General features: G+C 51.0%; 1 protein-coding gene across 1 annotated transcript; it reads right to left on the reverse strand.

The window, feature by feature from the left end:
• Positions 1–57: 57 nt before the first annotated feature.
• SBNO2 (strawberry notch homolog 2) lies at positions 58–26,088 on the reverse strand. Its single transcript, XM_064733984.1, has 29 exons — positions 26,015–26,088; positions 25,893–25,944; positions 21,690–21,782; positions 20,720–20,816; positions 20,383–20,543; positions 19,869–20,002; positions 19,260–19,350; positions 18,097–18,240; positions 17,496–17,613; positions 17,000–17,105; positions 15,633–15,786; positions 14,225–14,401; positions 13,454–13,551; positions 11,260–11,342; positions 10,225–10,413; positions 8,950–9,122; positions 8,451–8,582; positions 8,088–8,223; positions 7,700–7,812; positions 7,143–7,214; positions 6,203–6,311; positions 5,896–5,970; positions 5,473–5,616; positions 5,240–5,334; positions 5,005–5,097; positions 4,676–4,807; positions 4,433–4,509; positions 3,854–4,044; positions 58–3,048 (listed from the first exon to the last, which is right to left on the reverse strand). Exons 1-29 carry the CDS (start codon positions 26,086–26,088, stop codon positions 2,471–2,473), a joined length of 3,891 nt encoding a protein of 1,296 aa, XP_064590054.1. The 3' UTR covers positions 58–2,470.
• Between the last annotated feature and the right edge of the window lie 1,687 nt (positions 26,089–27,775).

Below are 27,775 nucleotides of genomic sequence, written 5' to 3' on the forward strand. Positions count from 1 at the left end.
GATAGAGACAGAGCTGGGAGTTACAGAAATCTCACATGTGGCTTCTGTTCCGTTTTTACTGAGCAGAATGAAAAATTATCCTTCTGAGGCAAGTAGAAAATTCAGGAATTATTAGTCCAAGGCACATAGTCTAAAAAATCTCTTTACATATATACAACTTAATTATAAATATACATAGAAACAAGGGCAAACAACAAGCAGATTAAAAAGTGCCAACACAAAGGTGTCAGGGAAGAAAACAGGGACTCATTAAAAATACAATCAGTAGGACAACTGCAGAATAATTTAGTTAAAAGGTAACATTACATATTATTAACCCTGACAAAACATGGGATTGGGGCAGGAAAGGGATTCCTTGAAGGTGGCCTCTGTCTTTTCCAGAGACCAGGGAGGGAAGATTGCATATATTTTAAAGTTAAGGTCAAAGCCACCAGGTAAGGCTCCGGTGACAGCAGAGGGTGCCCAGCAGGGAATTCCCCCTCGCTATTCCTGAGTTTAAACCTCTTTGAGCTGGGTTTTCCCGGCGTCCTTTTCCCTCATTGTTGGGAATTCGGCCCCAAGCGAGCAGTGCTTTAAATAGGGGAGGGTGTGGAGAGGGGCAGCCTGGCCCTGCCTGGCCTGGGGAAGGCTGCAGGGGTGGAGAGAAGCAGAGCTGGGGAGAGCAGCAGGGCTTTGGGGGGCACAGGGGGCTCCCCCATCTTTGGTGATCATGTTGAGGTAAGGAAGGAGGTGAAATGTGGCCCCGACTGCAGGGATTGAGCCTGGGCTGGTGCTAAGCTAGGGAGGGGGTTAAGGACAGGCCCCCCAAAACGAAATTCAGGGACCAGAGTAGCCTCAAACTGAGCCCACTTGTGTGGCAGCAGGGCAGGTCTGTGTCAGGAATCAGCTCCCAACACCTGGACACAGACCCAGAGCAATCCCCAGCACCAAACCGGCACTGGGCCAGTCCCTGAGCCCTGGGGGGACATGGGGGTGACACCACCAGGCACTGTGAAGCTCCAGCCCCCTCAAAACTGCCCTGTTAGGGCACAGAGTACCCCCTTTCCCAAGGGCTCTCTGAGGAAGGGCCCAGGTCCTTGCCTGAAATCATCCCGGTGCCACTTTTGGGAAAGGCTCTGATGCCCTCGGTGCTGGGGTGGAGGCAGCAGGGGGTGGGGCAGTGCTTTGCAAAGCAGCCTTTGTTCTTTGGTATCCGAGAGGGAGATTGCAGCAGGAGCAGCCAAACTGCAAATCCTGGGTGGTGACAGTGACTCTGCACACCCTGAACAGTGACAGTGACACTGCACACCCTCAACAGTGACACTGCACACCCTCAACAGTGACAGTGACACTGCACACCTTCAACAGTGACAATAACACTGCATATTTCATGCAGTGACAATGACACTGCACATCCTGGGCAATGACATTAACACTGCATTTTTCATGCAGTGACAATGACACTGCACACCCTCAACAGTGACACTGACACTGCACACCTTCAACAGTGACAATAACACTGCATTTTTCATGCAGTGACACTGACACTGCACACCCTCAACAGTGACTCTGCACATCCTGGCCAGTGCAAAGACACTACAAACCCCAGCAGTGACAATGACACTGCACAACCTGGCTGGGCTGCCCTGACCCAGACCCCTGGCCCAGGGCAGTGGCAGGACCAGCGAGATGTCCAGGTGAAGGGACAACATGTGACAGCAGGAAACTGGCCAAAGCACATCTGGTCACGGCGACCTGGTGAGGTTAAAGTGCAGGACAAAGGGACATGTGTCCCTTCTGCTCTGGAGAATCCTGCTGATCCTGGCATGGCTGAGCTCTGCCAGACTCAAGCTCTGTCTGTGGGGTGCAGCCAGCTCTGGCAGCTCAAGGTCCCTTCCTGGCAAGGGCAGCACAAACAGTTTTGGATCTCTCACTGCACCTGCTCAGCCCTGCCAGAGAACACCTGAGCTCAGCATCTCCCAGCTCCTCTGGGACAACATTTCCTTCCCCTTCATCCCAGCCTGCCAGCACAGCCCCAGGGTGTGCAGCAGCGCTGGGGCAGCCCAAGCTGGGGGCTGAACTCTCATTCTTCCCTAAGTGACCAGCATGTGGTCATTCCAGAGCCTGGCCATGCCCCTCCTGGCCTGGAGGGCTGGGGAAGGCTCGGACACTCAGTAGTCTGCAGGGGGTGGGCACAGGAGGGGTCTCCCCTCAATCCCACCTGAGCACTGACCTGTGAGCAGGACTCAGCCCAGCAGAGCCCCTCAGCCCAGCAGGACCCGCTCAGCCCCCCCTGGGCACGTTCCATACAAACCTGCACATGCCTGACTAGGTATTAGACATAAATAAAATTCGCTTTAAGGAACTCCAGGCTCTTTCTTCCCTCAAAACCAGAGCAGAGTCAGTCCAAACCAGTAGGAAAGTCAGGGCTCCTCAGCTCTCACCTCTGCACCAGAGAACACAGATCCACAGCAGCATTCCCAGCTGGCACTCAGGAGTTTGAGAAAGGCCCAGAACTGAACTGGATCACGCTCTGGCGCTCCGGGGGGAGCAAGTTCTCCTGGGAGGGCCCGCTAAACGTCCTCAGCATGTCCTCCAGGATCTCTCTAAAATTGATATTCCCGTCTTGCTGGAGAAAATCCTCCTGTGGCTGCTGCAGGGGGGCTGGGGGAGGCAGGGCAGGGGGCTCGTGCAGTGAGGGGCCGGGGGCTGTGCTGCCCTCCAGGCCAGGAGCGTGGCCAAAGCCAAAGGACAACCTGTGCTGCTGCTGGGGGGGCTGCTGGGGCTGCAGGGGGGGCTCCGAGGAGAAGCAGAGCGCTCTGGTCTCTGGGTTCAACACCAAGTCAGGAATGCTGTTGCTGGGAGGGCTGTAGGTCAAGTCCAGGATCTCATCATGGCACAGGGAGGGCAGGGGCAGCCCGGGCCCTGGCAGGATGTGCAGGGGCAGGGAGAAGGGGGAGCTCTGCTCCTGGGCCTGGAGCAGCCGGCTCTGCTTCCTCTTCACGTCCTCGTCCATCTGCTTCAGCTCCTCCCGCACCCTGTGCACGCAGCTCTCGGGGATCTTTATCCCTGCGGGAGGGAGGAGCAGACATCAGCCCCCTGTGCCAGGACCTTTCACCCCCAACTTATCTCCCTGTGACACGTGGCTAAGTCACACTGGAACTGTCATGTGATTAATTATCTTAGCTGCAAACCTCCTTAGCCAGCAATGAGCATTCTGTCTTGGTGTGACAAAGGAAACAGAACACAAGCATTTTTACAACTATAAAAGACCACTATGATTTTCATGAAAGCAGAAATCTCTAATACACTCTCTGCGTGTGTGGAGAGTTCTCAACATGGGCATCAAGTTACTTCCCCTGGGGATTGAGAGAAATTCTCTGCACACTGCTATCATTTGTTGCTCAGTGACATTGACTCCTAACTTATACTATTTCTTTGCCAACTGTAACATAGGTACCTTTATCTACTAGTGGTGCTTCTTTTGTTTAGAAAGAATTTCTAAACAAAAGAAATTTCCATTCTCTGTGTAACAAGTGAATCTGCTTGTGTCTGTTTTCATTGGCCTATTCAAATAAATAATTCATGGCCTGATCGGTCATTGCAAGTGAGAGTGGGTTTTGGGGTGCAGCCTACTGCCAGACACCTGTCAAAGGCAGGGATTTGTCTAAGCTCTCCCCTCTCCATGCAGAACATCCCCACAGCCCTCTGGGAAGGGATGGGGCACTGTGGGGACAGTGGGGAGGATGATGATGAGCTTGGCTCACCCCCTCTGCCCCAACACATCCAACTCCCCTCTTGGAAGAGAGGAATTGGTGCTACCACCCCATGTGCTGGACCACACCCCTTTTAAGAAGGAAATCACTTCACACACCGACTTGTTTCTTCTTCTCCTTGGTCTTGAGGCGCACGATCTGCAGGTAGCTGCTGCTGGTGATGTCTGCCATGACGCCGGCGATCCTGCTCCACACGTGCAGCAGGGCCCCACACAGCATGTAATAGTGCCTCAGGCGCATGCCCTGGAAGCATTCCTTCCCCTCCTGGATCAGCTTGCAGCTCTTGTTCCTTCAGGGACCAAGGGAGAAAACCACTGGGATTAGCAGAGGTTCTTGGAGCAGAGCGGGATTTGCGTCCCCACAGCCTCCCCCAGTGGCACGGTCAGGGAGCCCCAGGGTACAAGAGGAAGAAATGGCTTTAAGCTCAAAGTGAGGAGATGTAAACTGGGTATTGGAAAGGAATTCCTCCCTGAAAAGGTGGTGAGGGCCTGGCAGAGAAGGTGTGGCTGCCCCATTCCCAGAGGAATTCAAGGCATCCATCCAGGTTGGATGAAGCAACCTGGTGGAAGGTCTCACTATCCATCCCTGCCATGGAACTGGATGGGCTTCATTTAAGGTCCCTTTGAACCCAACCCATCCTGAGATTCTGTGGCAGGCTGGGGCTGCAGCTGCCTTACCACACGGCGTGGTTACAGTTCTTCAAGGAGAAGTGGTAGCTGCTCTCCCAGTGCTCCTTGGCCTCCTCGGGCAGCACCTGCAGCAGAACACTCAGCATTAGGAATTTTCCACTGTCCAGGATGAAGAGATGTGAAATCCAGGGCTGGCAGTCAGGACACCATCCTGCCCATCCACAGCAGAGCCATGAGGAGCTGTGACAGGGTTACAATGAATGCCTTTCCAACACTGCAGGTTCCACCTACCCGTCGGTATCTCTTCTGCAGACTGTCCAGGCTCTCAAGCTGGCTTTGCTTCCCAATATTTGGCTTGTAGAGGATGAAGTTCTTCCCACGGCACTGCTCTGCCAGCAGACAGGTGTATTTGTTGCCTCGCACCTGTGGGGTACAGCTGATGGTCACAGGCACAGCCTCCCTCCCCACATTTCTCTAAACTAACCCCTTCCTGCCAGGATGGAGGGCCTTGGAGGCATTTCCCAGCCCTCAGGAAGAGTGATCTCGTACCACCATGGCAGATTTCCTGCTGGAATCACCCCTGAGCTGAGGTGCCACCCTGGCAGAGCCCAGGGACGTACCTTGTAGGAGAGGTAGAACCCATCATAGGTTCCTGTCAGTTTGAGCGACTTCTCATAGGCTTCCTCCCACTTTAGGCCTCTGTCAACGCTGATCTGAACAGGGACACACAGAAGGATTTGTGACTCCAGGGGCAGGACAAGTGCCTCGGTGTCTGCCTCACAGATCTCCCCTCAGCACAGCCTAGAACCAGGCACAGACCTGGTTCTACCTTGTACAACACAACCTGGTGCCCACCTTGTAGAACACAACCTGCCCATCCTGCGGGTGCCCCGGGGTCAGGAAAACCTCCTTGCTCTCCTCGTAGATCTCATCCACTCCTGGGGCTAAATCTGTGCAAGGAGAAAAGGCTGTTGTAAAGAACATCCTCTCAAAAGCACCTCCTTGGGTCTCAGATCTGTGCTGGCCAAGGACACTGCACAGGGAGGAACTGGAACCCCAGAGCTGTGACCACCCCTCCTTCTCCATACCAAGGATGCCCATGTCATATTTGCCCTCCTTCTTGTCCTTCTCAATCAGGTAGTCAAAGGTGTCAGAAAAATACTGGAAGAGCATGTTCTGCTTGTCCACCTCCAGGCCCAGGATGCGGTTCAGGAATTTGGTGATGGAGCAGTCTGCAAGAGCACAGTGGGTCAGGTGAGATGTGGTGCAGCTGGACATGGAACCCACCAGCCCCTTCCCCAAGAGCCCCCCATGTTCCTTCTGACAGCAGCCCAGTCCAAGGGCTGTGAGGAAGCTGGGGGGCCATGGGATCTGCAGGGACATCAGCACAGAACCTTCCCCACAAAGCAAACATTTTGGTGCCCAGCAAACCCCACGAGGTCAGGCAGGCCACGACACTCCCATCTCTTCCATCTGCCCCCTGCCCTGGGCAGGAGCAGCTCCACACCTACCCTTCTCCACAGAGACAGTGCCATACTTCATCTGGCTGCAGCAGATGCCCACGGAGATGAGCCCTTGCTTCATTTCTGCAATGGCAGAAGACATCTTCTGTATTTTGGGGTTAAGCCTCCCACCAGCATTCCTGCAGGACTGTTTCCTCTTCAGGAACTCAGCCACTCCCCATGCCTGGCAGGTGACATAAGCCAGCAGCACTTTCCCCTCTGTTTTCTCCCTCTGACCTCCTGCTCGGTTCTTCCAGCATCCCAAACCTGAGACCAACCCATCCAGCAGAAACCCTGGAGCTGGAAATGTTCTTACCACGGAAAAAGGCATCCTCCCCTCTCTCGTAGCTCCTGGGCACAGGAACTCTGCTCTCGGAGTGGTTGAGGATCGTGGACAGGACCTTGTCCAGGGCTTTGGCTCCGTACTGAGGGAGGAGAGCAGAGTCACATACGGGAGGAATGGACATGGCAGCTGGGCTGGGGCTGAGGGGACACTGCTGAGGGGCCACACACTGCTGAGGGTGACACCGCTGAGGGTGACATTGCTTAAAGTGTCACACATTGCTGACAGTGACACTGCTGAGGGGACACATGCTGCTGAGGGTGTCCTACACTGCTGAGGGTGACACTGCTTAGAGTGTCACACACTGCTGAGGGGACACTGCTGAGGGGGGACACACTGCTGAGGGTGACACTGCTTAGAGTGTCACACACTGCTGAGGGTGACACTGCTGAGGGGACACACACTGCTGAGGGTGACACTGCTGAGGGTGACACTGCTTAGAGTGTCACACACTGCTGAGGGTGACATTGCTTAGTGTGTCACACATTGCTGACGGTGACACTGCTGAGGGGACACATGCTGCTGAGGGTGTCCTACACTGCTGAGGGTGACACTGCTGAGGGTGACATTGCTTAGAGTGTCACACACTGCTGAGGGGACACACACTGCTCAGGGTGTCACACACTACAGAGAACACTGTCACCCCACGAATGCCACAGAAAAGGCAAGGGGGAAGCTGTGTGAGTGCCTCCCATGTCCCCAGGCCCTTCCCTGGGGACAGAGGACTGGGTGCCCTCCCCAGCTCCTGGTGGGAGCAGAATCCTCAGTGTGACCATGACTCTGAGCTCACAGGAGCTGGGTGCTAGGCTGGGCCCTGCCTGCAGACACCAGCAATGATCCTCCTGCCTCTGGCTCCCTCTCCCAGCCCTTCCAACCCCCTCCCAGCCACGCTGCCCCAGCCCAGCCCTGTCACCTTGTTCTCGAAGTTGTACTTGCTGAGGTCTCGGGACTCGGTGGCCCGTCGGTCCCCGTGAGTTAAGGCACCCTGGGAAGGCAGATGGAGCAAAAGGTTTTTATTCTGAGCTGTGCCAAAACACCAGGGAGGGATGGCCAAAGGCATGTCTGCAAATGTGCCATGGGGAGGCAGTGTTCCTCCAGAAAACTGAGACTTTACCAAAGGATTTGGGGATTTATCAGACGTGAAGAAATGAAACAGAGGTAAACTAATTATCCCATTAATTATTTCATAAGCTTTTTGGGAATAATATGGGTGTATACTCCAGTAATAGTGGGGAAATTGCAGCATCTGGAAGCAGGTGCTTGCTGCCCTGAAATTCCTCCCAAAGCCTCAGTCACACATTCTCCTTATTTCCTTTCCCAAATCCCAGGATGCCAAAAGCCATTCCATGACTGCAATGCCTCAGCCAGGGGTGACACAATCCCCCCTTGGCCATGTTGGTGGGAGCTCTGACCCAGAATCTTCTCAGAGGGAGTCAGAGCCGTGTTGGGATCAGAGCTGTGGGCACTCACCAGGCTCTCCAGGCGTTTTGCCACGATGGATGCAAACCTCCTCTCCCCTGCCAGCTCTGAGATGAGGAACACGTACTCGGGAGCAGAGACCTGGTTGGATCGGTGGGTTCGGCCTGCATGGGAACAGGGATGGAACAGGAGCTTGGGATGGCCTGTCTGCAATGGGAATGCAACCAGAAAAGCCACATAATGCCCACATTTCTCACCCTGGGGAGTCCATCCTCTGCCCCAGAGCTCAGGGCTATAATCCCACAGCACCAGTGACTGTGCCTCTGTTCTCCTCCCACAGAGACATCCCCTAAATCCACCTTGGGTTCCCACCACACCTGACCCTCCCAGGGCCCACACCCAGGGGAGGTGACAGTGCCCAGGGACACCCAGCCCTCACCAAACTGCTGGATGGCCCTGTCTGCACTCCAGGGCAGCTCCAGGGTCATGTGCACCCGGCGCTTTTGGTTCTTCACCCGTCTGTCTGCTTGGAGGGAGATCCCTGAGCTGGAGGCCTCTGAGATTATCGCCACGAGCTACAGAGAGATGAGTAAGAACAGAGTCAGGCTCCTGAAAACACATTAAACAGCTTCAAGAAACAGCCCCAGGTACTACAGCAGCCCCAGCCCTCAAAGGGACCTAGGAGGGTTTGTGAAACCCACAGAGAGCTGCTGGCCTGAGGCTGGCAGGGCACAGGGAGGCACAAACACCCTCCCTGCCCTCCCCCTATCAGTCCTGTGCATGTTTTGAGAGCCCAGCTCACCTTTTCCCCCTGCATGAAGCGCTCCTTCTCCTTCAGGTTGACGTGGTCTATGGAGAGCCCCTGCTCGGCACGCGACTCGAACAGGACGGAGCCATCGGGCCTGCGAACCACCCGTCCCTTCCTGCCCGTCATCTGCACACAGGACAGGGCTGCTGCAGCCTGGGGAGCCACACAGCCCTGCAAGGCCAGCCAGGCAATCCCCAACAGGGAGAGGAAACCCTCTGCCAGCAAGAAATTTCTGGTTTTTTAATGGAAGAAATTTTTCTCTATGCTCAGAGAAGCTGTGGCTGTCCTATCCCTGGAAGTGTCCAAGGCTAGGCTGGATGGAGCTTGGAGCAATCTGGGATAGTGAAAAGTGTCCCTGTCCAGGGCAGAGGGGTGGAATGAGATGATCTTTAAGGTCCCTTCCCACCCAAACCATTCCATGATTCTCTGATTCTTTGCTGGCCCCTTTCCATGTCACCCAGTGCCACCACAACACACTGACAGTGGGAGGTACCTCAGCCACGTTCTCTGGGCCCCCAAAATAATCAATCAGTTGATCCAAGGTGTTGAGAGGTAGCTCTTTGCCCAGTGCTTTCACTTTTGCTAGGAGGTCCTGTTTCATCTTTTCAACCTTCAGCTCTCTCAGGCTGTGCAGCTCTTTCTGAGAAGGCAGCATGTGGAAACCACCTGCAATGGGAAAGGCAGAATTTTAGAATTCCCTGGTAACTGCACATCAGAGAGGGGGAAAAAGTTGTGCCAGAGGGTTTCTGGGGCAACTCTTGCTGGACAAAGGCACTATGACCTGCAATAAATGCTGAGCACAGAGTGAATTCCCTCTGGGCTTCCCCTTTCTGCTGGGGGAAGGAGCACACAGGGCAGATCCCTCCCTGTGCTCACTTGTCACAGACATGTTTTATGAAAAATCCTTTCCTTAGGATTTTTTTCCTCCTGAGAAGCTGAGAGGCCTCAGGAACAAAATGTAAACATTGATTATCTGCTGCTGTGGAATGCAACAGGTGCATCTGTGATTGGTCTCATGTGGTTGTTTTTAATTAATGGCCAATCACAGTCCAGGTGTCTGGACTGTCTCGGTCAGTCACAAGCCTTTGTTATTCATTCCTTTTCTATTCTTAGCTAGCCTTCTGATTAAATCCTTTCTTTTCGTATAGTTTTAATATAATATATATAATAAAATAATAAATCAAGCCTTCTGAAACATGGAGTCAGATCCTTATCTCTTCCCTCATCCTAAGACCCCTGTGAACACGGTCACACTCTCTGATCACAGTGGGGGAATGTGGATCCACCCCACAAGCCCAAGAGAGACCCCCAGGATAAATCCCAGCCAGGATCACAAAGCTGTCCCAAATCTGAAGGGGTCTTTGCAGGACACAGTGCTCCCCTCTATGGTGTTAAATTTGTCTCACCCCTCCAAAACGTAGGGTTTATTCCAAGCCTGTGATCTTCCCCTGAAGTATCATGGATCTGTAACCCCATTGACCCAAGTCTTATTCTGTGTCCACCTTGACTCTCCCTGTTTGAATCTCCCTGTTGAGCTGTGGGGGGAAACCACAGAGACTCCCTTGGCCCCTTTTCCCCCTAGGTTCTCCCTCTCTCCCCTTCCTTCCATTTTCCCTCTGCTGCTGGAATAAACCCCATCTAATGAGCATCCCCCGAAGCTGTGTGGAGTCTCCTTGCCTGCCTGCTGCTCCCAGTGAACCCACAGCCCAGGGGGACCCTGGGGACCCCCAATGAACTGCTCCACCCTCCCTGTCACTGCCCTGCTCACCCCTGTCCTCGCTGAAGGTGTGATCCACGAAGATGACATCGTCTGTCTCCAGCAGGGACTCTGGGGACGAGGTGAGGTCGCTGTCCAGCCCCATGTCCGAGTCGGTGCTGCTGTCATCGCTGATCTTGATGACAACCCCTTGGTCACAGGGACCCCGCAGAGCCTTGGGGCAGCGGCCCCTGGGACGCCCTGCAGCAGAGAGGGAGCAGCGTCACAGCACCAGTGCAGGACACAGCGACAGGGCAGAGACAGCAGGAGGAGTCCCCAAAGAGCTGAGCCTGCCCCAAATGACAGTGTGAGCTCAGAAGGACACAGCTCTGGGATGGGGGTGGCACTCAGGGAGGGAGGGAGAGCAGGAGAGACAAAGGAAGAGAGAGAAAGGAAGAACAAGGCACTCCTGAGCAGGGCTGGAGTTGGCTGCACACGTGGCTGGCTCTAAGCAGTGCCAGCTCCTCAGGGAAGGAATCCCAGGGCATTGCCTCCAGAGGAGTGTGCAGAACACAGAAAGTACTGGTGTTTTGGGATATAAAGCACAGCACAATGTGCCCCCTCTGCACATAAGAAGGTTCATGGATCATCTTGCTAAGGCTGCTCCACAACCTGCCAGTGCTGCTGCCCCCTCTTCCCACTGTTACACATCCCAAACTCTTCTTACCTGCAGCCACAACAAATAATTACCAGGGAAATTTTTTTTTTCCCTCAGGACACCTTCCATGCTCTAAGTAAGGGGTTGTGGAGGACTCCCCTTGCTGCAGGAGGGGCTCAGACACCAGCCAGGCCTTGTGCCATCTGCCCCCAGCGTGGATCAAAAGGAAGGATCAGGACAAGGGCAGTGAAGCAGAGGGAGGAAAAGGGGGGAAAACCCAGAGCTGCTCCTCTGGATGAGGGAGCACTGGGAGATGTGCAAATCAAAACCAGGGAGAGCAGCCAAAAGCATGGAGTGGGGAGAAGGGCAAAAGGCAGAGAAGCTGAGTGGCTGGGGGGCAGCAGCAGGGCAGGAGGCAGGGGCTGGGCTGGGAGTGAGGGAGATCTTACGTTTTCTTTTAATGCCAGTTCCTTTTTCTCTCTTTCTTTTGTTTGAAGGAAAGTGCTTCTGAATTAGTGATAGAAAGACGCCTCTGAAAGTAAGATGCACAATTTATTCCAGCTGCCAGCAACACGTGCTGGCTATCACCTAGCAGTGTGTGTTTGGGATGGCCCCACATTCCATGGAAGAGAGGTCAATCCACCCCATCCATGGCCACCAGCTTGGCCTCAGCCAGCCCTTGGTGGCTCTTGGACCTGCAGGTCCTTTATATAACAACCAAGAAGGAGTTTTAAATGGGATACACTACATTGGGAAACTGTTACACCAAAAATACAGTAACCCCAGTGTCCCAGCCCTTCTCCAGGCCACTGTCAGGCCATCCAACAAATATGCTCCACCAAAGTCCTCCAACTCCCTGGCTGTGAACCTGCTTCCCACAAAACCAAGGGACACAACATGGATCTGTGGTGGTTCCAAGTGAATGGAAGAAAAGAAAAGGTCAAAAAAGATGAAAATCAAAGGTTTCTGTGGGCTGTTCTGCAAATCAAAGACCAAACGTTTAAATGCTGACTGTGTGGATGAACCCCCAGGGCAATGGGGTGGTGCTGAAAAAAAACCAACAAAAAAACCTCAAACCAAACATAGCAAGCACCAGGTGAGAGGATGGACATGACAACTCCCCTGGGTGAGAAAAGGGAGATTTAGGAACTGGGGAGGGAGCTCCAGGAGCCTTGGCATGAGGGGGTGAAGGGGACAGTGACCACACAGCTGCCCAGAGGGACAGAGCTCTGTGTCTGCAGTTAAGTGACATCAGGAATGACCACTTGTCCTGTGTGCTGGGGTGACCCAATGACCACTGACTCTGGAGCAGTTATGTGACACCAGGAATGACCACTTGTCCTGTATGCTGGGGTGACCCAATGACCACTGACTCTGGAGCCTCCCAGCTGTGAAATTCCACTCATTTCCCACACTCACCCTCCCCACCTCCCTGAAAACAGCCCTGGGCTGGAATCCACCCACCACAGCACCATGTTTATTTTTAACCCCATTTCTCAGCATCTTTAAACTGCTCCTTCCCAGCACACTCCCCTCCAGAAATCCCCCAAAGTCCTGGAACACCAGGACACACATTTGGAGGCTGAGCAGATGCCAGGAGACATTTGGTGATCTGGCCAAGAACACAGAGCTGCTGCTGGGAGTGGGCAGCAATTCCCACAGAGTGGGACAGACAGACAGATCCCTGACAGACCCCTCCTCCAGCAGCGCTCTGGGGACCACGCTGTCCCTACACTGGAGTTCTGTGACATGGAAACCAATCCAAGAGGCCAAATCACCCAAGGAGCTGCCAGACCAGCCCTGTGCACTGTCATCACAGTGTATTTGGTTTTCAGAAATGGGCTGGAGGCAGAGGAGTGACACAGAACAACCCAAACCCCCTCAACAAGGGAGGAAAGCTCAGCCTGACCCAGCCTCAGGCTGCTTTGGGCATGTCCCACTGCAGCAGAAGTCAATTGGAAGAAAACAGCTCTGCAAAACAGCAGAAATCCAACCCAATGCCAGATTTTTGTCCCCTGCCATGCAGGAACAGCTGCATTCAGAGATGGGCTGGGGTTTTGGAAGCTGCAGGAAGGAAGGGGAGCAGGAGCTTTGCTCTCTGCTCAAGGGGTAGCACAAATCCTGCTGCTGGCTCACTCCTGGCACAGGCAGCTCTCCTGTTAGCTGGGAGCAATGGCCACACAGCCAGGACACTGCTCCTGCTTTATACATGAGCTAAAAGCCAACACTGGTGGATTTAAACTCCTCAGACCACTCCACTGACACCACCTCACATCATCATCCCAACCATCACAGGAAATTCTCCTGCTCATTTCTTCTGTGTCAACAGCCTCATTTTTCAGAGCCAGATCCACAAACTACCTCTGAGCTACAACTCTGCCTCTCTTTCTGACAATTCTTTTATTGTGTGTAGAGTAGGATCAGGCTCTTCCTGTAAGTCCATGGGAGACTTCAAAATCCAGGATACAGCTCATATAATCCCTCTGAGGATACAGAGCCTCAAGGAGCCACCTGAGTGTCCCCTCTGTGCTACAGGGGGAGGTGACATCAAACTGCATGTGAAGCCCTGCCAGTGCTCTGTGCCCCAGGGCAGAGCTTTCCCCACACACACCCCAGGAAGGAAAGCAGGGATTTTGAACTCACTCTGCAGCAGAAACAAAGCAGTTGAGGTGCCCATCGTTCTCATCCAGCACCTCCCTGGTGCGAGCCTCCCCCGTGGACTGCAGGCCGATGACAATGCACTGTGGGGACACAGTGATGGGGACATGAGGGGTGGCACATGGGACATGAGGAAAATATAATATAATATAATATAATATAATATAATATAATATAATATAATATAAATAATAATATAATATAATATATATATAATATAATAAATACAATATAATATAATATATTACTATATAATAATTGGATGTATTGTATTACATTACATTACATTATATTATATATATATTATATTATATTACAGTACATTTAGTACATTACATTACATTATATACAATGTGATATAATGTGATATGTCATGTCATGTCTAAAGTAAAATATAAAATAAAATAAAATAAAATAAAATAAAATAAAATAAAATAAAATAAAATAAAATAAAATAAAATAAAATAAAATAAAATAAAATAAAATAAAATATTAGCCTTCTAAGAAGATGGAGTCAGATTCACTCATCTCTCACCTCATCCTGGGGACTCTCACAAACACAACCCACAGGTGAGGGGTATATTAAATACAATGTGATATACAATATGATATGTCATGTCATAAATAAAATAAAATAAAATAAAATAAAATAAAATAAAATAAAATAAAATATTAGCCTTCTAAGAAGATGGGTCAGATTCACTCATCTCTCACCTCATCCCTCACAAACACAATCCCCAGGTGAGGCCCCCATACCTTGTCCCTGGCCAGCTCCTCCCGGGCCAGCTCCACGAGGCGCCGCACCTTGGCGGCGATGCACAGGTACTTGAAGAAGCGCTGGTGAGCCGACCAGAACTGCCCCCACAGAGACTTGCGGGACTCCAGCCCGATGCAGTCAGCTGCCTGCTGGAACACCATCAGCGCCTCTGCCCACTGCAGGGAACACAAGGAAAAGGAGTTAATGGAATTCCCACTGTCGTTCCTGTTGTGCAGGAGGTGATCAGAACAGGCTGGAGGTTGATAATCTGATTTACAATCAACACTGGGCATCCTCTCCATCAGCACGATGCAGCTCTGGTTTGCGAACTTCCAAAGTTCCATGTGGAACTTCCAAATAGAAGCAAAAAAGTCTAAGTTCTTTCAATACACCAGCTAAGCATTGTATACCTCTTTTCCTTCCTATGTTTGTGTCACTGACATATCTTATGAAAATCTTTTTTGCTAGGATTTTTCTCCTCAGAGGCTGAGAAGCCTCAGAAAAGAATTGTAAACAATAATTATCTGATGGCTATAGAATGTGGTCTAGAAATGGTTTACCAACAGGTGTATCTTTGATTAGCTCCATGTAGATTGTTTTTACTTGATGACCAATCATGGTCCAGCTGTGTTGGACTCTCTGGTAGGTCACAAGATTTTATTATCATTCTTTTCTAGCCTTCTGATGTCTCATTTCTCTTTCTTTATTATAGTTTTAGTATAGTATAGCCATGATATTTTCTGAAAAATCCCTTTGCTAGGATTTTTCTCCTGAGGAGCTGAGAAGCCTCAGAAACAAAATGTAAACAATGGTTATCTGCTGCTGTGGAATGCAACAGGTGGATCTTTGATTGGTCCATGTTGGTTGTTTCTAATTAATGGCCAATCACAGTCAGCTGGCTCAGACTCTCTGAGAGTCAAAAGCTTTTGTTATCATTTCATTCCTTTCCTTTCAAGCCTTCTGATGAAATTCTTTTTTCTATTCTTTTAGCATAGTTTTAATATAGCATTTTCTTTTAATATAATATATATAATAAAATAATAAATCTTTTAATATTATATATATATCATAAAATAATAAAGCCTTCTGAAACATGGAGTCAAGATTCTCATCTCTTCCCTCATCCTGGGACCCCTGTGAACACCACCACAATCGGTGACCCCGAGTGAGGAAAAATTCCACAGTACAGCATTTTAAATAAAATAAAATATCATAAAATAATAAATCAACCTCCTGAAACACAGAGTCAAGATTCTCATCTCTTCCCTCATCCTGAAGACCCTCAAACAGCACCACACGTTTGAGGTCACGGCCACATTTAGGGGCCTCACACCCTCCCACATATTTGTGGCTGTGCCCAAAGCACGGTGAGACCCCAGCCTCCCACTCCAAGGGGCCCAAGCTCACCAGCTTGGCTGCCTTGTCGTACACAGCCTTGTACTTCTCATCCAGAGGGATTTCCTCAATCCTGAAGGTAACCCCAGTGAAGCTGAGCTGCCGAGCAATGTACATCCCACTGACCTTCATGTCCATGGCCACGATCTCCATCGCGCCGACGCCCCTGCGAGAGGACAACACTTGTGGGACCCAGCTCAGAGCCCCAGCTCTGGGTCCAGCTTTGGAACCCTGTGGATATTCTCAGTTCAGTCAAAGAAAGAACAGAGATAATGTCTCCCAAAAAAAAGAATTAAAACAATTGTTATCTCTCTTTCTGTAACTGTTGTTTATAGATATAGTTCTCCAGAGTGTGCTATTCATAGTTCACCAACAGTGTGAGAGGTTTTTACTTCGAGATCAATCAAATCTCACCTTAATGTGTGATACTATAAAAGACCCCCTACCTTTATTAAACGACCTTCTGATTCACCTTCTGAAGACTGGAGTCTTTCATTCCGTCCCTGACTCAACAGCGTCAGAACCCCAGTTGTGAACCCCAGTTTTGAACCCCAGCTGTGGAATCCCAGTTTTGAACCCCAGCTGTGGAACTCCAGTTTTGAGTCCCAGCTGTGAAACCCAGCTCTGAACCCCAGCTCTGAACCCCAGCTATGGAACCCCAGTTGTGATCCTCAGTTCTGAACTCCAGTTTTGAACCCCAGCTGTGGAACCCCAGTTTTGAGTCCCAGCTCTGAACTCCAGCTGTGGAACCCCAATTGTGATCCTCAGTTCTGAACTCCAGTTTTGAACCCCAGCTGTGGAACTCCAGTTTTGAGTCCCAGCTGTGAAACCCAGCTCTGAACCCCAGCTCTGAACCCCAGCTATGGAACCCCAGTTGTGATCCTCAGCTTTGGAACCCCAGTTGTGAACTCCAAGTGTGGAACCCCAGTTTTGAATCCCAGCTGTGGAATCCCAGTTTTGAATCCCAGCTATGGAACCCCAGTTGTGAACCTCAGTTCTGAACTCCAGTAGTGAAGCCCAGCTATGGAACTCCAGTTTTGAGTCCCAGCTGTGAAACCCAGCTCTGAACCCCAGCTGTGGGTCCAGCTTTGGAACCCCAGTTGTGATCCTCAGCTTTGGAACCCCAGTTATGAACCCCAAGTATGGAACCCCAGTTTTGAGTCCCAGCTTTGGAACCCCAGTTGTGAACCCCAAGTATGGAACCCCAGTTTTAAATCCCAGCTGTGGAATCCCAGTTTTGAATCCAAGCTCTGAGCCCCAGCTTTGGGACCTTCCCTCTGCTTTGGGGCAGCACAGGGCAGGTTCCTCTCCAGAACCAGCCCCAGCCCATCCTTGGGCACTGCAGCACATCCCACACAAAGCCCCTGGGCAGGACTCACCTCTTCTCAATGGCGTGCAGGAACTCATCGAAGGCTCGGAACGGGGTTCCCTCCCCCCAGATCCCCAGGCGGCTCATGTAAATCATGTTTTTTGGCTCTGAGGCACCTGTTGGGACAGAAATCAACATCAGCAAACCCACAGCACTTGGGAATAGCTGTGACTCAAGTGAAGAGGTTGTCATTTGCCATTGTGCCTTTGGAGAACTTTCTGAACATTGCCCTCCCTACATTCCGTGGGTAAACATCACCAAGCAGCTGGAACAGCTGGCCAGGAACGAGTTAAACTGGAGAGAAATTAATCTGATCCACCAAAAAGTCCCAGTAACATCAGTGATGGGGCTTGGGGCACATCTCAGCATGCTGAGCTCCTCTCCAGCCCTGCAGCACCACTGGCATCTCCTTACAGCATCTCACACAGTCACACCTCAGGCTGTCCCTTCAGGTCAGAGGGGACCTCTGCCACTCTCACACCCACCCTGTGGGCAGAGCAGCTCACCTGTGGCACTGGCATAGACAACCCTTGCTCGAGGCAGCTTGTTCTGCAGGTCCAGCACTGCTTTGCCCATTTTGGTAGAGCTGGCGTTTTTGGCTTTGTGGCATTCATCAAACACAATCTGCAGGGGAGTGGCAGTTAAGGAAAAAGGATCTATTTTCAATCCAGAGGATGGGAGCAGACAGAAAATAGAACCTAGTCTCCTCCAGGCAACTGAACAACCTGTCCCAGTATCAGCAGGACTGACTCATGGGCCACACGTGGAATCTGCTGGGTTTGCCCAGCCCTGTGCTCTTCAGATCCAAAGTCATCCACCCCTCCCTCTCCCTTCACCTCCAAGGTGTGTCTTGTAATCCCGAGGGAGAGGAATGCTGAAAAGGTTAATCCCAGCTGCTTCTTCCCCTCCTCCTCTTAAAATACATCCTGGAGGAGGAGGAGGAGGAGATGTGAGTGTGGGGGATTCCTGTCTCCTGAAGGCACTGGGCTGCTCCCCATGACTTCACACAGCCCCAGGCTCTTTGTTCCCTGCTGAAGCACAATTAAAAGCAGCAGTTCCTCTCTCTCTCTCTCCAGTTTTTGTCTCTTGTTTTTTTTTTAAGGATACAACTCCCTCAAAGTTTTCCCTGCACCACTCCAAGATCTGTTTTAAGCGCGTCCTGTGCTGTCCCCCGGCCTGGCTTTCGCCGATCAGCGCCGAGTAGGTGGCAAAGAGGACTCCTTCTGAGGTAGCTGTGTCACCGTATTTAATCTGCAGGAAGAGGAGCAGGAGCACACACACACACTGTGATTGCTGTCCCCAGAATGTCACACCCATCCCTGCCCACATTCCGTGCTCTGAGAGCAAATCCCAGCTCAGAACAGGCAAAAAGCTGTTGGTAGCTGATGCCTTCAGCATTTGTGTTTGGCACTGAGCTATTGTGATGACAGGGACTGTAAATGCCTGGAGAAGTGCCCCAGCCAATGTGTCAGCACATCTGGAAGCCTGCAGTGAACTGTGGGGACCGTGTGAGGACAGAGATTTTCTGGCAAAAAAAAAGTGCTTCCTTTTTTTAATCAACAGTTTTGAGTCTTTGACTGCTTTGACCCTTCCTGTCTGTTTTAATTCCTTCTAGAAAGTAATTTTCTCTTTGACCAGGTGAGATTGTTGCCTGAATCACTGCCGTGGGTCCCACATGTAATGAAGTACAAGGGGGAAAGGCTTGGTCCCAAGCTGAAAAAAGGTTATTTGAAGTCTTTTGGGGCTGAACACAAAATCCCTTTCAATCTCTTAGTGGAGCACATTCAGAGGTGTCAAACACCTGTGGTTTCTTTGTAAGACCTGGTTGCTCAACACCATTAAAACCAGAAGAGAGGATTTAAGTGAACTGGAAGACACTGGACAGAGATTTAACCACAGGCCAGAGCAGACACCAGTCCAGGCATCTCTGTTCTCCCTACAGCTCTGAGAAGTGATTCCATGGATCAGCACTGGGAAAGGCTGGCCCAGGAGAGCAGAGCACATCTCACAGAGCTGTTCTCTCCACAGGATTTCTTAGGAATGGTGAAGAAGGTTCCAGTTCTGCTGCACTTGCACCTGCCTGCAGTCACTTCCCACTCCCTGCAGGGAACAGCTCTGTGCCCCCTGTGCAGCTCCACAATAAAATAACTGGGAAGAGCTGGCTGGGAGGAGGGAACAGAAGCTCTGCTGCTGCCTGAGCCTCGTCCTGCTCCACGTGCTCAGGCAGAGCCTCCAGGTGCTGCTGATTGCCAGAGCAGCTCCTCTCCTACCTTGTTCAGAGCATGCACAGGAATGTGGGAGGCCTCGATGTCCTTCAGGTCCCTCTCAGCATCGTACTTGAGATCATTGGAGACGCTGAACCTGTGAAGGAGATGTGGGGTGGTTATCTCCTCCTGGGGCTGCTTATCTCCCCCCCAGCGGCTGGGGATGTCCCCAGGGAGTGAGGGCACAGGGTGATTAACAGCTCTGATTAAAGCAGGAGGAGTGTGCAGAGTTTTCACATCTGCCACTGCCCTCAGCCCCCAGGGTGAGCTCTGACAGCCCATCTGCCCCTCAGCACAGCCCCTTATTCCTGGCTCTGCACCCAGGAACAACCCTCCACAACTCCAGGGAGAGCAGGGCTAGGCTTGACACCTCACCCCAAGGAGCACAGAACCTGTTATTTCACAGTGACTCATTCCCCATCCCTGCTGCAGGGGGAATATTCCCATTTCACAGGCAGCAGTCAGGCACTAAGAGGTGGAAAGGACTTACCCAAGGCCACAGCATGACTCAACTCTAAAGCCAACATCAGCACTAAAGAATTCCTTACTTCCAGATCCAAACTTACTCCAAGGTCTTACGGGAAAAGAGGAAAAAAAAAAAAACCAACAACTTACCACAGAGCTTTTTTCCTCCCTTTAAGATAATTTTCAAAGATGATGCCTGCAACAGTCCTGCCCTTCCCAACTCCAGCACCATCCCCGATCAGGAACCCAGCTCGCTGCCCATTGGGCAATAAAACTTCATGTTGCTGCAAAAATCAAGAACAGAACTGAAAATTAAACTTAAAATTAAAGACTTGCCTTTGCTGAGAGCTCTGATGTGAGCACCACTTAACCCTTTCACACATCCCACAGATGCACGTGCACTGCTCAGCCAAACAACAGCAGGAAAGGTCAGGAGTTGTGATCAAGTTCATAGTTCATGGAAAAGGCCCCCCAAATATAAAACCCTCTGCAAGAAAAGTCCATGGTTCTTGTCTCTTTGGGAAGCAGACCACACAGAAGCCCCCAGCTTCAAATAACCCTTCAAAAGGCATTTAAAATGCCCAAATTACAGTAATTTTAAAACACCTGGCCCTGCAAGAGGCATTTTCCTTCAGGTGTGAGACAGCTGAGGTGCAGGAGGTACCTGGCAGGCGTAGATGATGGCTTCCAGCTGTAGTGCAGACAGGGAGCCTTTGTCAGCCACAGAGCTGGGCAGGGAAAGGCTGTAGGTAATGTCAGGTGGGGGGACACTGGACAGCGTGCTCGTCTCAACCACCAGGTCAGGATGGTGCTTCCCAATCTTGGCTGAATGACAACAGAACACAGGGCTTTACTCCCAGAGCTCATCACCCAGCCAGAGCCCAGGGCACTGTAGAGTTTTCCCCAGAAAACCACAAGCCTGGGAGATGCCACAGCAAACACACAATTAAATTAGGTTGGTGCACAATGGAGTGAACAGAACTTCCCAAGGCAACACTCACACTTTGAAGGGATATATTCTGCATACGTCTCCGTGTGCCCCAACTCTTCTGTTTCTTCCTCCTCACCTTCATCTTCCTCCTCTGCAGGAGCCTGAGACTGAAGAAAACAGCATTGACCTAATGTTAATGTTCTTGCTGAGCTACAGACATGAGTTGTGCTGTGCCCAGCCTCAAACTGCCACTGAAACCATCCCCAAAGCTAAAACCCCCCTAAAAATCACAAATATATCTCATTCCCAGACTAAGGACAGCCATCAGTGGGAACTGATGGCTCTTGCTGAGCTATAGCCATGAGTTGTGCTGTGCCCAGCCTCAAACTGCCACTGAAACCATCCCCAAAGCTACAATCCCCCTAAAAATCACAAATATATCTCATTCCCAGACTAAGGACAGCCTGTGCCCAGCCTCAAACTGTCACTGAAACCATCCCCAAAGCTACAATTCCCCTAAAGATCATCATCCATCTCATTCCCAGACTAAGATAAGTGGAAGCTGATGGTTCTTGCTGAGCTACAGACATGAGTTGTGCTGTGCCCAGCCTCAAACTGTCACTGAAACCATCCCCAAAGCTACAATTCCCCTAAAGATCATCATCCATCTCATTCCCAGACTAAGATAAGTGGAAGCCCACCCCAGGGGCTGTAAAAGCTGCCTGGTTCCCATCAAACTGGGGAAAGATGTTGGCATCACTCCTGGCATGGGCTGTGGGGTCATTGAACCCTGCCCAACCTGCCCTGAGCGGGCACCTGGCCCAGCTTTACACCCAGAGCTGTGCCCACAGCACAGAGCAAAGTCCTCAGAGCCCAAAGTATCCCCAGGCTCCCCTCTGGGAAATACAACACGCTTCTGGGAAAGGGCAGGGACTTGTTCCTGTCTGAGCTTCCTGTCTCACTCCCTCTGAAGGGATAAAGGTCAGAATTGCTGCCCCCAGCACTGGGGTGTCACCTGGAGCATCCACTGAGGCTCTCACCTGGTAGCTGATGAGGAGTGGGGTGTTGGGGACAGCAGGAACGTGGTCACTGGAGCTGTTCAGGCCAGGGAATGTTGTGCTGGGTGAGAACAGCTGCAACACAGAGCGTGCAGGTGAGGGAGGGCAAACATGGACATGCACCAACAGAAATCCTTGGACACTGATCCCTGAACCATGCAGCTTGCCAGGAGAGAGCTCCTGAGACACTCCACAAGGAGAGAGAGCTCCTAAGATATTCCAGGCTGAGGAGATCCTTTTCTGCTCCCACACAAACAAATTCACCCTGGAATTTCCCGACAGAGAAGAGAGCAAGGTCAGGCCAGCAGCTGGTGGCATCCAAAGCAATCAGCAACTCCAGGAGCAGCTCTACTCCAAGTTTACAGCCTGTGCAGGCTCAATGACAGACCCAGCAGCAGAGAAACATGGGAAGCTCTTAGGCATAAACACTCCTATTTTTAAATAAAATTTAAGAAAAATAAAAAGAAGAAGAAAAAGAAAAAAAACCCACCCTCCATTCCTGGAAGTCTGAGTCAGAATTACCAGAAGGAAGCTGGACAGAACAAGTGTTTTCAGTGCCAGCAAATCTGGAGAGCAGGTGAAACATCCCCACCTACAAATCCAAGCTCAGTTTGGTCTCAGACAGGAGAATGGCCAGGAGCTGCTGGAAGGGCAGGATGTGTTCTCCAAGCTCCAGCAGCAAGAAGCAAATGCAAGGCTGAGTTTGCATCCCAAAAATCCCTGAAGTACAAACCTTTGCTATCCTGACCCAGCATTCCACCTCAGGGATTGCAGAGGAAGCAAAGGAACCTTGGCTGTTCAGGGCATTTGAAAACCACCCACACAGGTGAGAATGTGCTGTGAGGGTCAGAGCAGGTGGGAGCAGGAGCTGCAGTGGGAGATGGATCATCCACATCACAATCCCTGCCTTTCCCTACCCTCCCTCACCTCCTCGTTTGATTTTCTCCTTCCTCTGTGCTAAGAAAAACACAGATCCATGAGAGCACAGGGCTGGAAGTAGGAGAGAGACCAACAATTGCACAACCACAGCCTTGCTCTTACTCCACTTGCTTCTCCTCTGCTTTATTCTCCATTTTGTCCCACCTTGCAGAGATTTCCCTGGGCTGGAATCAGCCCCACGTGGCTGCCAAGCCAACCCTTCTCTGTGTAAATCCCTTCCCTGGGTTCTGAGCTGGGAGAAAGCTGCTCACATCTTGAACATAACTGTGAATGAGCAATAAAAAACTGCATCAGCAGCTCTCAAATTCCAGGCACAGCCTTCCAAGGCTGGGCTGTGCTTCCCAGCCTTAAAAACACTGGCAATGTGTGAGCTGGATGACAGAAAACACAATGTATGACAGGGACTATTTTTAAAAGGTTATTTCACAGCTCCATTACAATCAAAGCTGTTTTGTCTGCTGCTCCTGCAAATATTTCACAGGGTAGCAGCTCTTCCCTCTCTGCCCATTCCTGAGTGATAAACAGAGCCAACATTTTGGATGCAGCTCCTTTCCTTGGGATAACAGCTCTCCCCGCTGGCACACAGAGGCACTTCTGTGTGCAGCCCTTTCCACTTTGTTCCCAAACCACCTCAATCCAGGCATTCTCAGCAAGCTGGGAATGTTTATTTTTCAAGAGAATAAAGCACAAAGCTGTTCCTGTACCTGGGATCCACAGATGGGTCTCCCCCAAGATGCATCCAGCTTGGCATGTCCCGTGTATCAGAACTGTGAGGGATTGATGTCCCTGCTCTGTCTGGGTCTCTGAGACAAAAGTTCTAGAAAAACTACACTCTTGATAACCCAGCAGTGGACTGTGGGTCAGAACTGGCTGCACAGCCACAGATGAGTGATGGATCACAGGAATCAGGATTTAACGTGGTGGATTTTCCATCACTGCAGCTTAGTGACTGCTCAAAAGCCAAAATTCCTGCAATTCTATGGGAAAACTAGGATGGTGTGGTGATGTGGGGAGGGACAAGATTATCAAAGCTGCTGATATCCCACACTAATATGCAGAAGCCAGTGGTGAATCAAACTGGCAGCACTTTTACCCAGTACACTTCCACACAATAATGAAACCAAAATCTCCTGTCCATGAGGCACCTCGCTGACACCACCTCAGGAAATGTTACTCAGTTGAAAAACAGCCCAAAAAAAGCAGCAACCCTGCCCCAACTGCCTCAGCAAACACAGATAAGACAACATTCAGAATTAGCTGGAGATTCCTTCCCAAAGGAAGTCGTTTATAAATGGAATTCCAAGGAGTTAATTGGCCTTATCTGAGCCCAAGAGCTCAGCAGGACACAAGGGTAGAGGGCAGGGCATGAGGAACAGCATGGGACAGGGACAAGGAACAGCACAGGGACAAGGACTCTGCTGGAGATCCTGCTGTGGTCACACAAGTCATTCTCACACTTACACAACCTTTATTTCTCCCTTGTTTTCTTCATGCTGCATTTAGAACAGCATTTCCCAGTAAGTTTTTGTTGTCCACCCCACAGACACAGAACTCCAGGATTTTTTTGGCACTCAAAAAAGCAGAGTTCACATGACTGCAAAGAGCCCACCACAGAACCATTTCTGCAGAATGTTAGGCTTTTACATAAATAAAACAACAATAATATGAGAACAGGAGCAATGTGGCACATGGCTGGGGGATGCATCTGCTCTCCAGCATTTTTAACCATCCAATTTGCAAGCCTGGGATGTCTGCAGCCACTTCTTGCATTCCAATAGCTCAGCTCTCTTCCTGCTGCCTCAAACTGCAAGTTCCAACTGGTCTGAGGCTTGCAGACAGCTCAGGGAAGCACAGCCAGAGAAACTGAGCACAGCAGAACCTCAAAATGTAGCAGTGATTACCCCAGTTCCCTCCTGGGGCAGCACTTTGGGTGTTTTTCCCCTCATTCTCCCTAAGAGAGTGGAAATGTGAGGCACAGATGGACAAGAACTGCAAGAGCTGAGACTCAGATCCAGTGGATGTGGATGATGTGGCTCCAACAACCACTCTGTGCAGAGCAGAGAGCAGAAGGCTGGTGAAAATTACCAAAAAATGCTCACAATCAGGTGATGCTGGAGGACTGCAAGGAGCTCCTGCACCCCAGAAAACTCTGGGATGTAAAATCCTGCAGGGACTTGCACTCACAGAGTAAACACAAATGGTGAGTCTCAAGTTGAGACAGTTATTCAGTCATTGTTGCTGAATTGTTTGCCCTGGTGAACAAACAAAAGGTGCTGCTGTGAGGGGAAGTTAATGATCCATGTCAGGGTGGTTTTACTGCAGTCCATCCCTTCAGCACTTCCAAAAACCCTGGACCTTTTGGACTTAACCCCACTTCACCCATTCCCTCACCAGTGAAATAACATCACCACACCTCAAACTTCACCCAAAAGAACTGGGTTGGTTTCTTAATTCCTTGGTAAAACCCCCATGGGATGAAGGCTGAGGCACCTCCTGTCTGTTGGGAGGATGGGAAAGGAGCAGCCCTGTCCTGGACTGCCAAGCAAATTATATTCTATTTGCCATCTGTATGGCAGTTTCTTCTGTTCAGTGGGCATTTTCCTTACCTCTTCCACAACAGGAGAGACATCTGCTGATAACAGCTATGGAATGTCACTGCATGGCTGATAAGAGCTACAGCATCCCATTGGGAGATGGGAGCCCAGAGGGAGGAGCCAAGCATTCCTGCCTGGATATAATCTGGAGATTCTGGAACACCAGCACAGCTTCGGCACTGGATTCCCCAGAGGAACAGCAGCTGCCTCTCCTTCCACTGCATCTTCAGAGGAAGAATACATCCTTCTCTACAGGATCCCTGCTCCAACAACCCCTACCTCAATCTGGTTCTGCTGAGGTGTGCTCACATCCCACAGTGTTGGTGTTTTATCAAACCAAGTCCCTACCTCGATCTGGTTCTGCTGAGGTGTGCTCACATCCCACAGTGTTGGTGTTTTTCACCAAACCAAGACAAGCCCCTACCTCAATCTGGTTTTCCTGAGATGTGTGCTCACATCCCACAGTGCTGGCGTTTTCACCAAACCACACAAGCCCCTACCTCAATCTGGTTCTGCTGAGATGTGCTCACACCCCACAGTGTTGGTGTTTTTCACCAAACCAAGACAAGCCCCTACCTCAATCTGGTTCTGCTGAGATGTGCTCACATCACACAGGGTTGGTGTTTTATCCCAAACCAAGACAAGCCCCTACCCCATTCTGGTTCTGCTGAGGTGTGCTCACATCCCCAGGTGCAACAAGCGCCCTACCTCAATCTGGTTCTGCTGAGATGTGCTCACATCACACAGGGTTGGGACCAAACAGAAATGCTCTACCCATTCGGTCGCATGAAGTTGCAATCCCACAGGTTGGCACGTGCAGGGAATCGCGGGACGAAGATCCTTGGCATCCAGTGTTCGAGAGGATCGCACGACAGAGTTGTTTTGGAGCTCACGAGTAGAAATCCTGGAACACAAAGCATGGCCATGGTTGGAGGAGGAAGGATGAGACCAAAGATCCTTCCTTACTCAGCCAGCAAGTTTTGTAATTTCTTTCTGCTCAATGAGTGTCTCCGTCGCTTTGCGCTCCACGGATCTCAGGAATTAACCTGGAACTGAGGACGTGCTCTGTGGTGCTGTTTGAAAATCTGTTTCTTGAAAAAGCAGGAAAAGCCCTGGCCAGGAGTGTGGGTAACATGGTCAAGGTTGATTTGGGCTGTGCACATCCCTGCACCACGGACTGGGAGAGAGGGGAGCATCCAACGAGGCATCACTCAACTCCACTTTGTGCTTGATTAAAAAAGGCTGCTGAGGGCTGCAAATGCTTCACCTTGACCCCAAAGAACTCAGGGATTTCATTCATGAGCAGGGGCCCCCAGAGACCCAGCTACACTCAGTCATAGTGTGGCTGTTTCACAGCAATTTCCCATGCAACACTACCTGTAGGGAACATCCCTCTCCTCCAGGCAGGTTCTACACACACAAGGCTGCCAGGAAGGAGTGCTGGTGTCACCTGCATTTGAATTTAGGTAAATCCAGGCAGATCCACCAACCCTCCTCCCAAGAGCCAGCCCCAGCCTGGACAAGGAACATGCTCCAGCAACAGGGACCACGCTCCGCCCTTGCTCTTTTTCTGGTGACTGGGCTGGATGGTTTGCAACTGTTTTATTTGGTGCCAGCCCAGTGATGCTGTTGGTTTGAGTCACACAGACTTGGGCTCAGAAAGAGCCATCAATCCCCTCCCTAACATCAAGCCCATGTCTTGTTTCCCTATTTCAGGTGGCAAGAGCCAATAAGCACTCCTTGCTCTGCTTTCTTCACTGTGGCACAGACCCTTCCCCTTCCCCAGCTCCATCCCATCACCTCAGCCCTCCTCCCACTCCAAACAGCACCTTCAAATTTTGTCAAAGCAGAAAAACTTTGCCGTTAATTAAGAGCCAGAGCACCAGGGTAACCCAACAGGCTGCTGACAGCAGAGCCAGGGGCTGCTACAGGAGGAATCACTGCTCACTTCCAGTAAAGGCCAATTTCCCACTACAGGCAGAAAGGCAGCCAAAGACTCTTTAAAAGTCACTTAGCCCTGCCTGACATAAACCCACGAGCAGCTGAGCCTGGCTGTGCTGCTCCCAAGGGCTTCAGGCCAAGAGCTGGGTCAGAATCCCCTTGATTGCTATCAAAAGTTATGGGCTTGTAGGGTTTAAAGCACTGGGACATGTTCCTTTCCCCTTCTTGCCAGGGATGTGCCCTGAAGCCATCAGGGCAGGTGCTGGAAGCACTCCAGCAATGGCAGGTGTGATGTGGGGAGTTTGGATTCCTCAATCACCAACTGCTGGACCTAAAGACTCAGCGAGTGAGGGCAGCAGCTCCTGATATTCCTGTGGCTATTTTAGGATTGCCCAGAAATCAAGGCATGAACAGGCACCCAGATTTATCACTTTGGAATTAAGGGAGCCCTGGACTCCCTTTCACACTCCAGAAAGCAGAAGGACACTTGGGTGGGTCTGGCCATGGCCAGAATGAGTAGCCTGTGCAGGATCCAGATGGTTCACTGGATCATCTGGACAACTTCCAAGCAGGGTTTGTTCACCTGCAAAGGGC

Source organism: Zonotrichia leucophrys, chromosome 28 (assembly GCF_028769735.1).
Source record: "Zonotrichia leucophrys gambelii isolate GWCS_2022_RI chromosome 28, RI_Zleu_2.0, whole genome shotgun sequence".
Taxonomy (NCBI): Eukaryota; Metazoa; Chordata; class Aves; order Passeriformes; family Passerellidae; genus Zonotrichia; species Zonotrichia leucophrys.

Coding starts and splice junctions, on each gene's coding strand:
- SBNO2 (XM_064733984.1), bottom strand. CDS start 26,088: ATGCCAAGGATCTTCGTCCCGCGATTCCCTGCACGTGCCAACCTGTGG. Junction 15,787..16,999: donor CTGCACGCCATTGAGAAGAG/GTGAGTCCTGCC, acceptor GTCCTCTCGCAG/GGGCGTCGGCGCGATGGAGA. Junction 6,312..7,142: donor AGTACAACTTCGAGAACAAG/GTGACAGGGCTG, acceptor CTCCTCCCTCAG/TACGGAGCCAAAGCCCTGGA.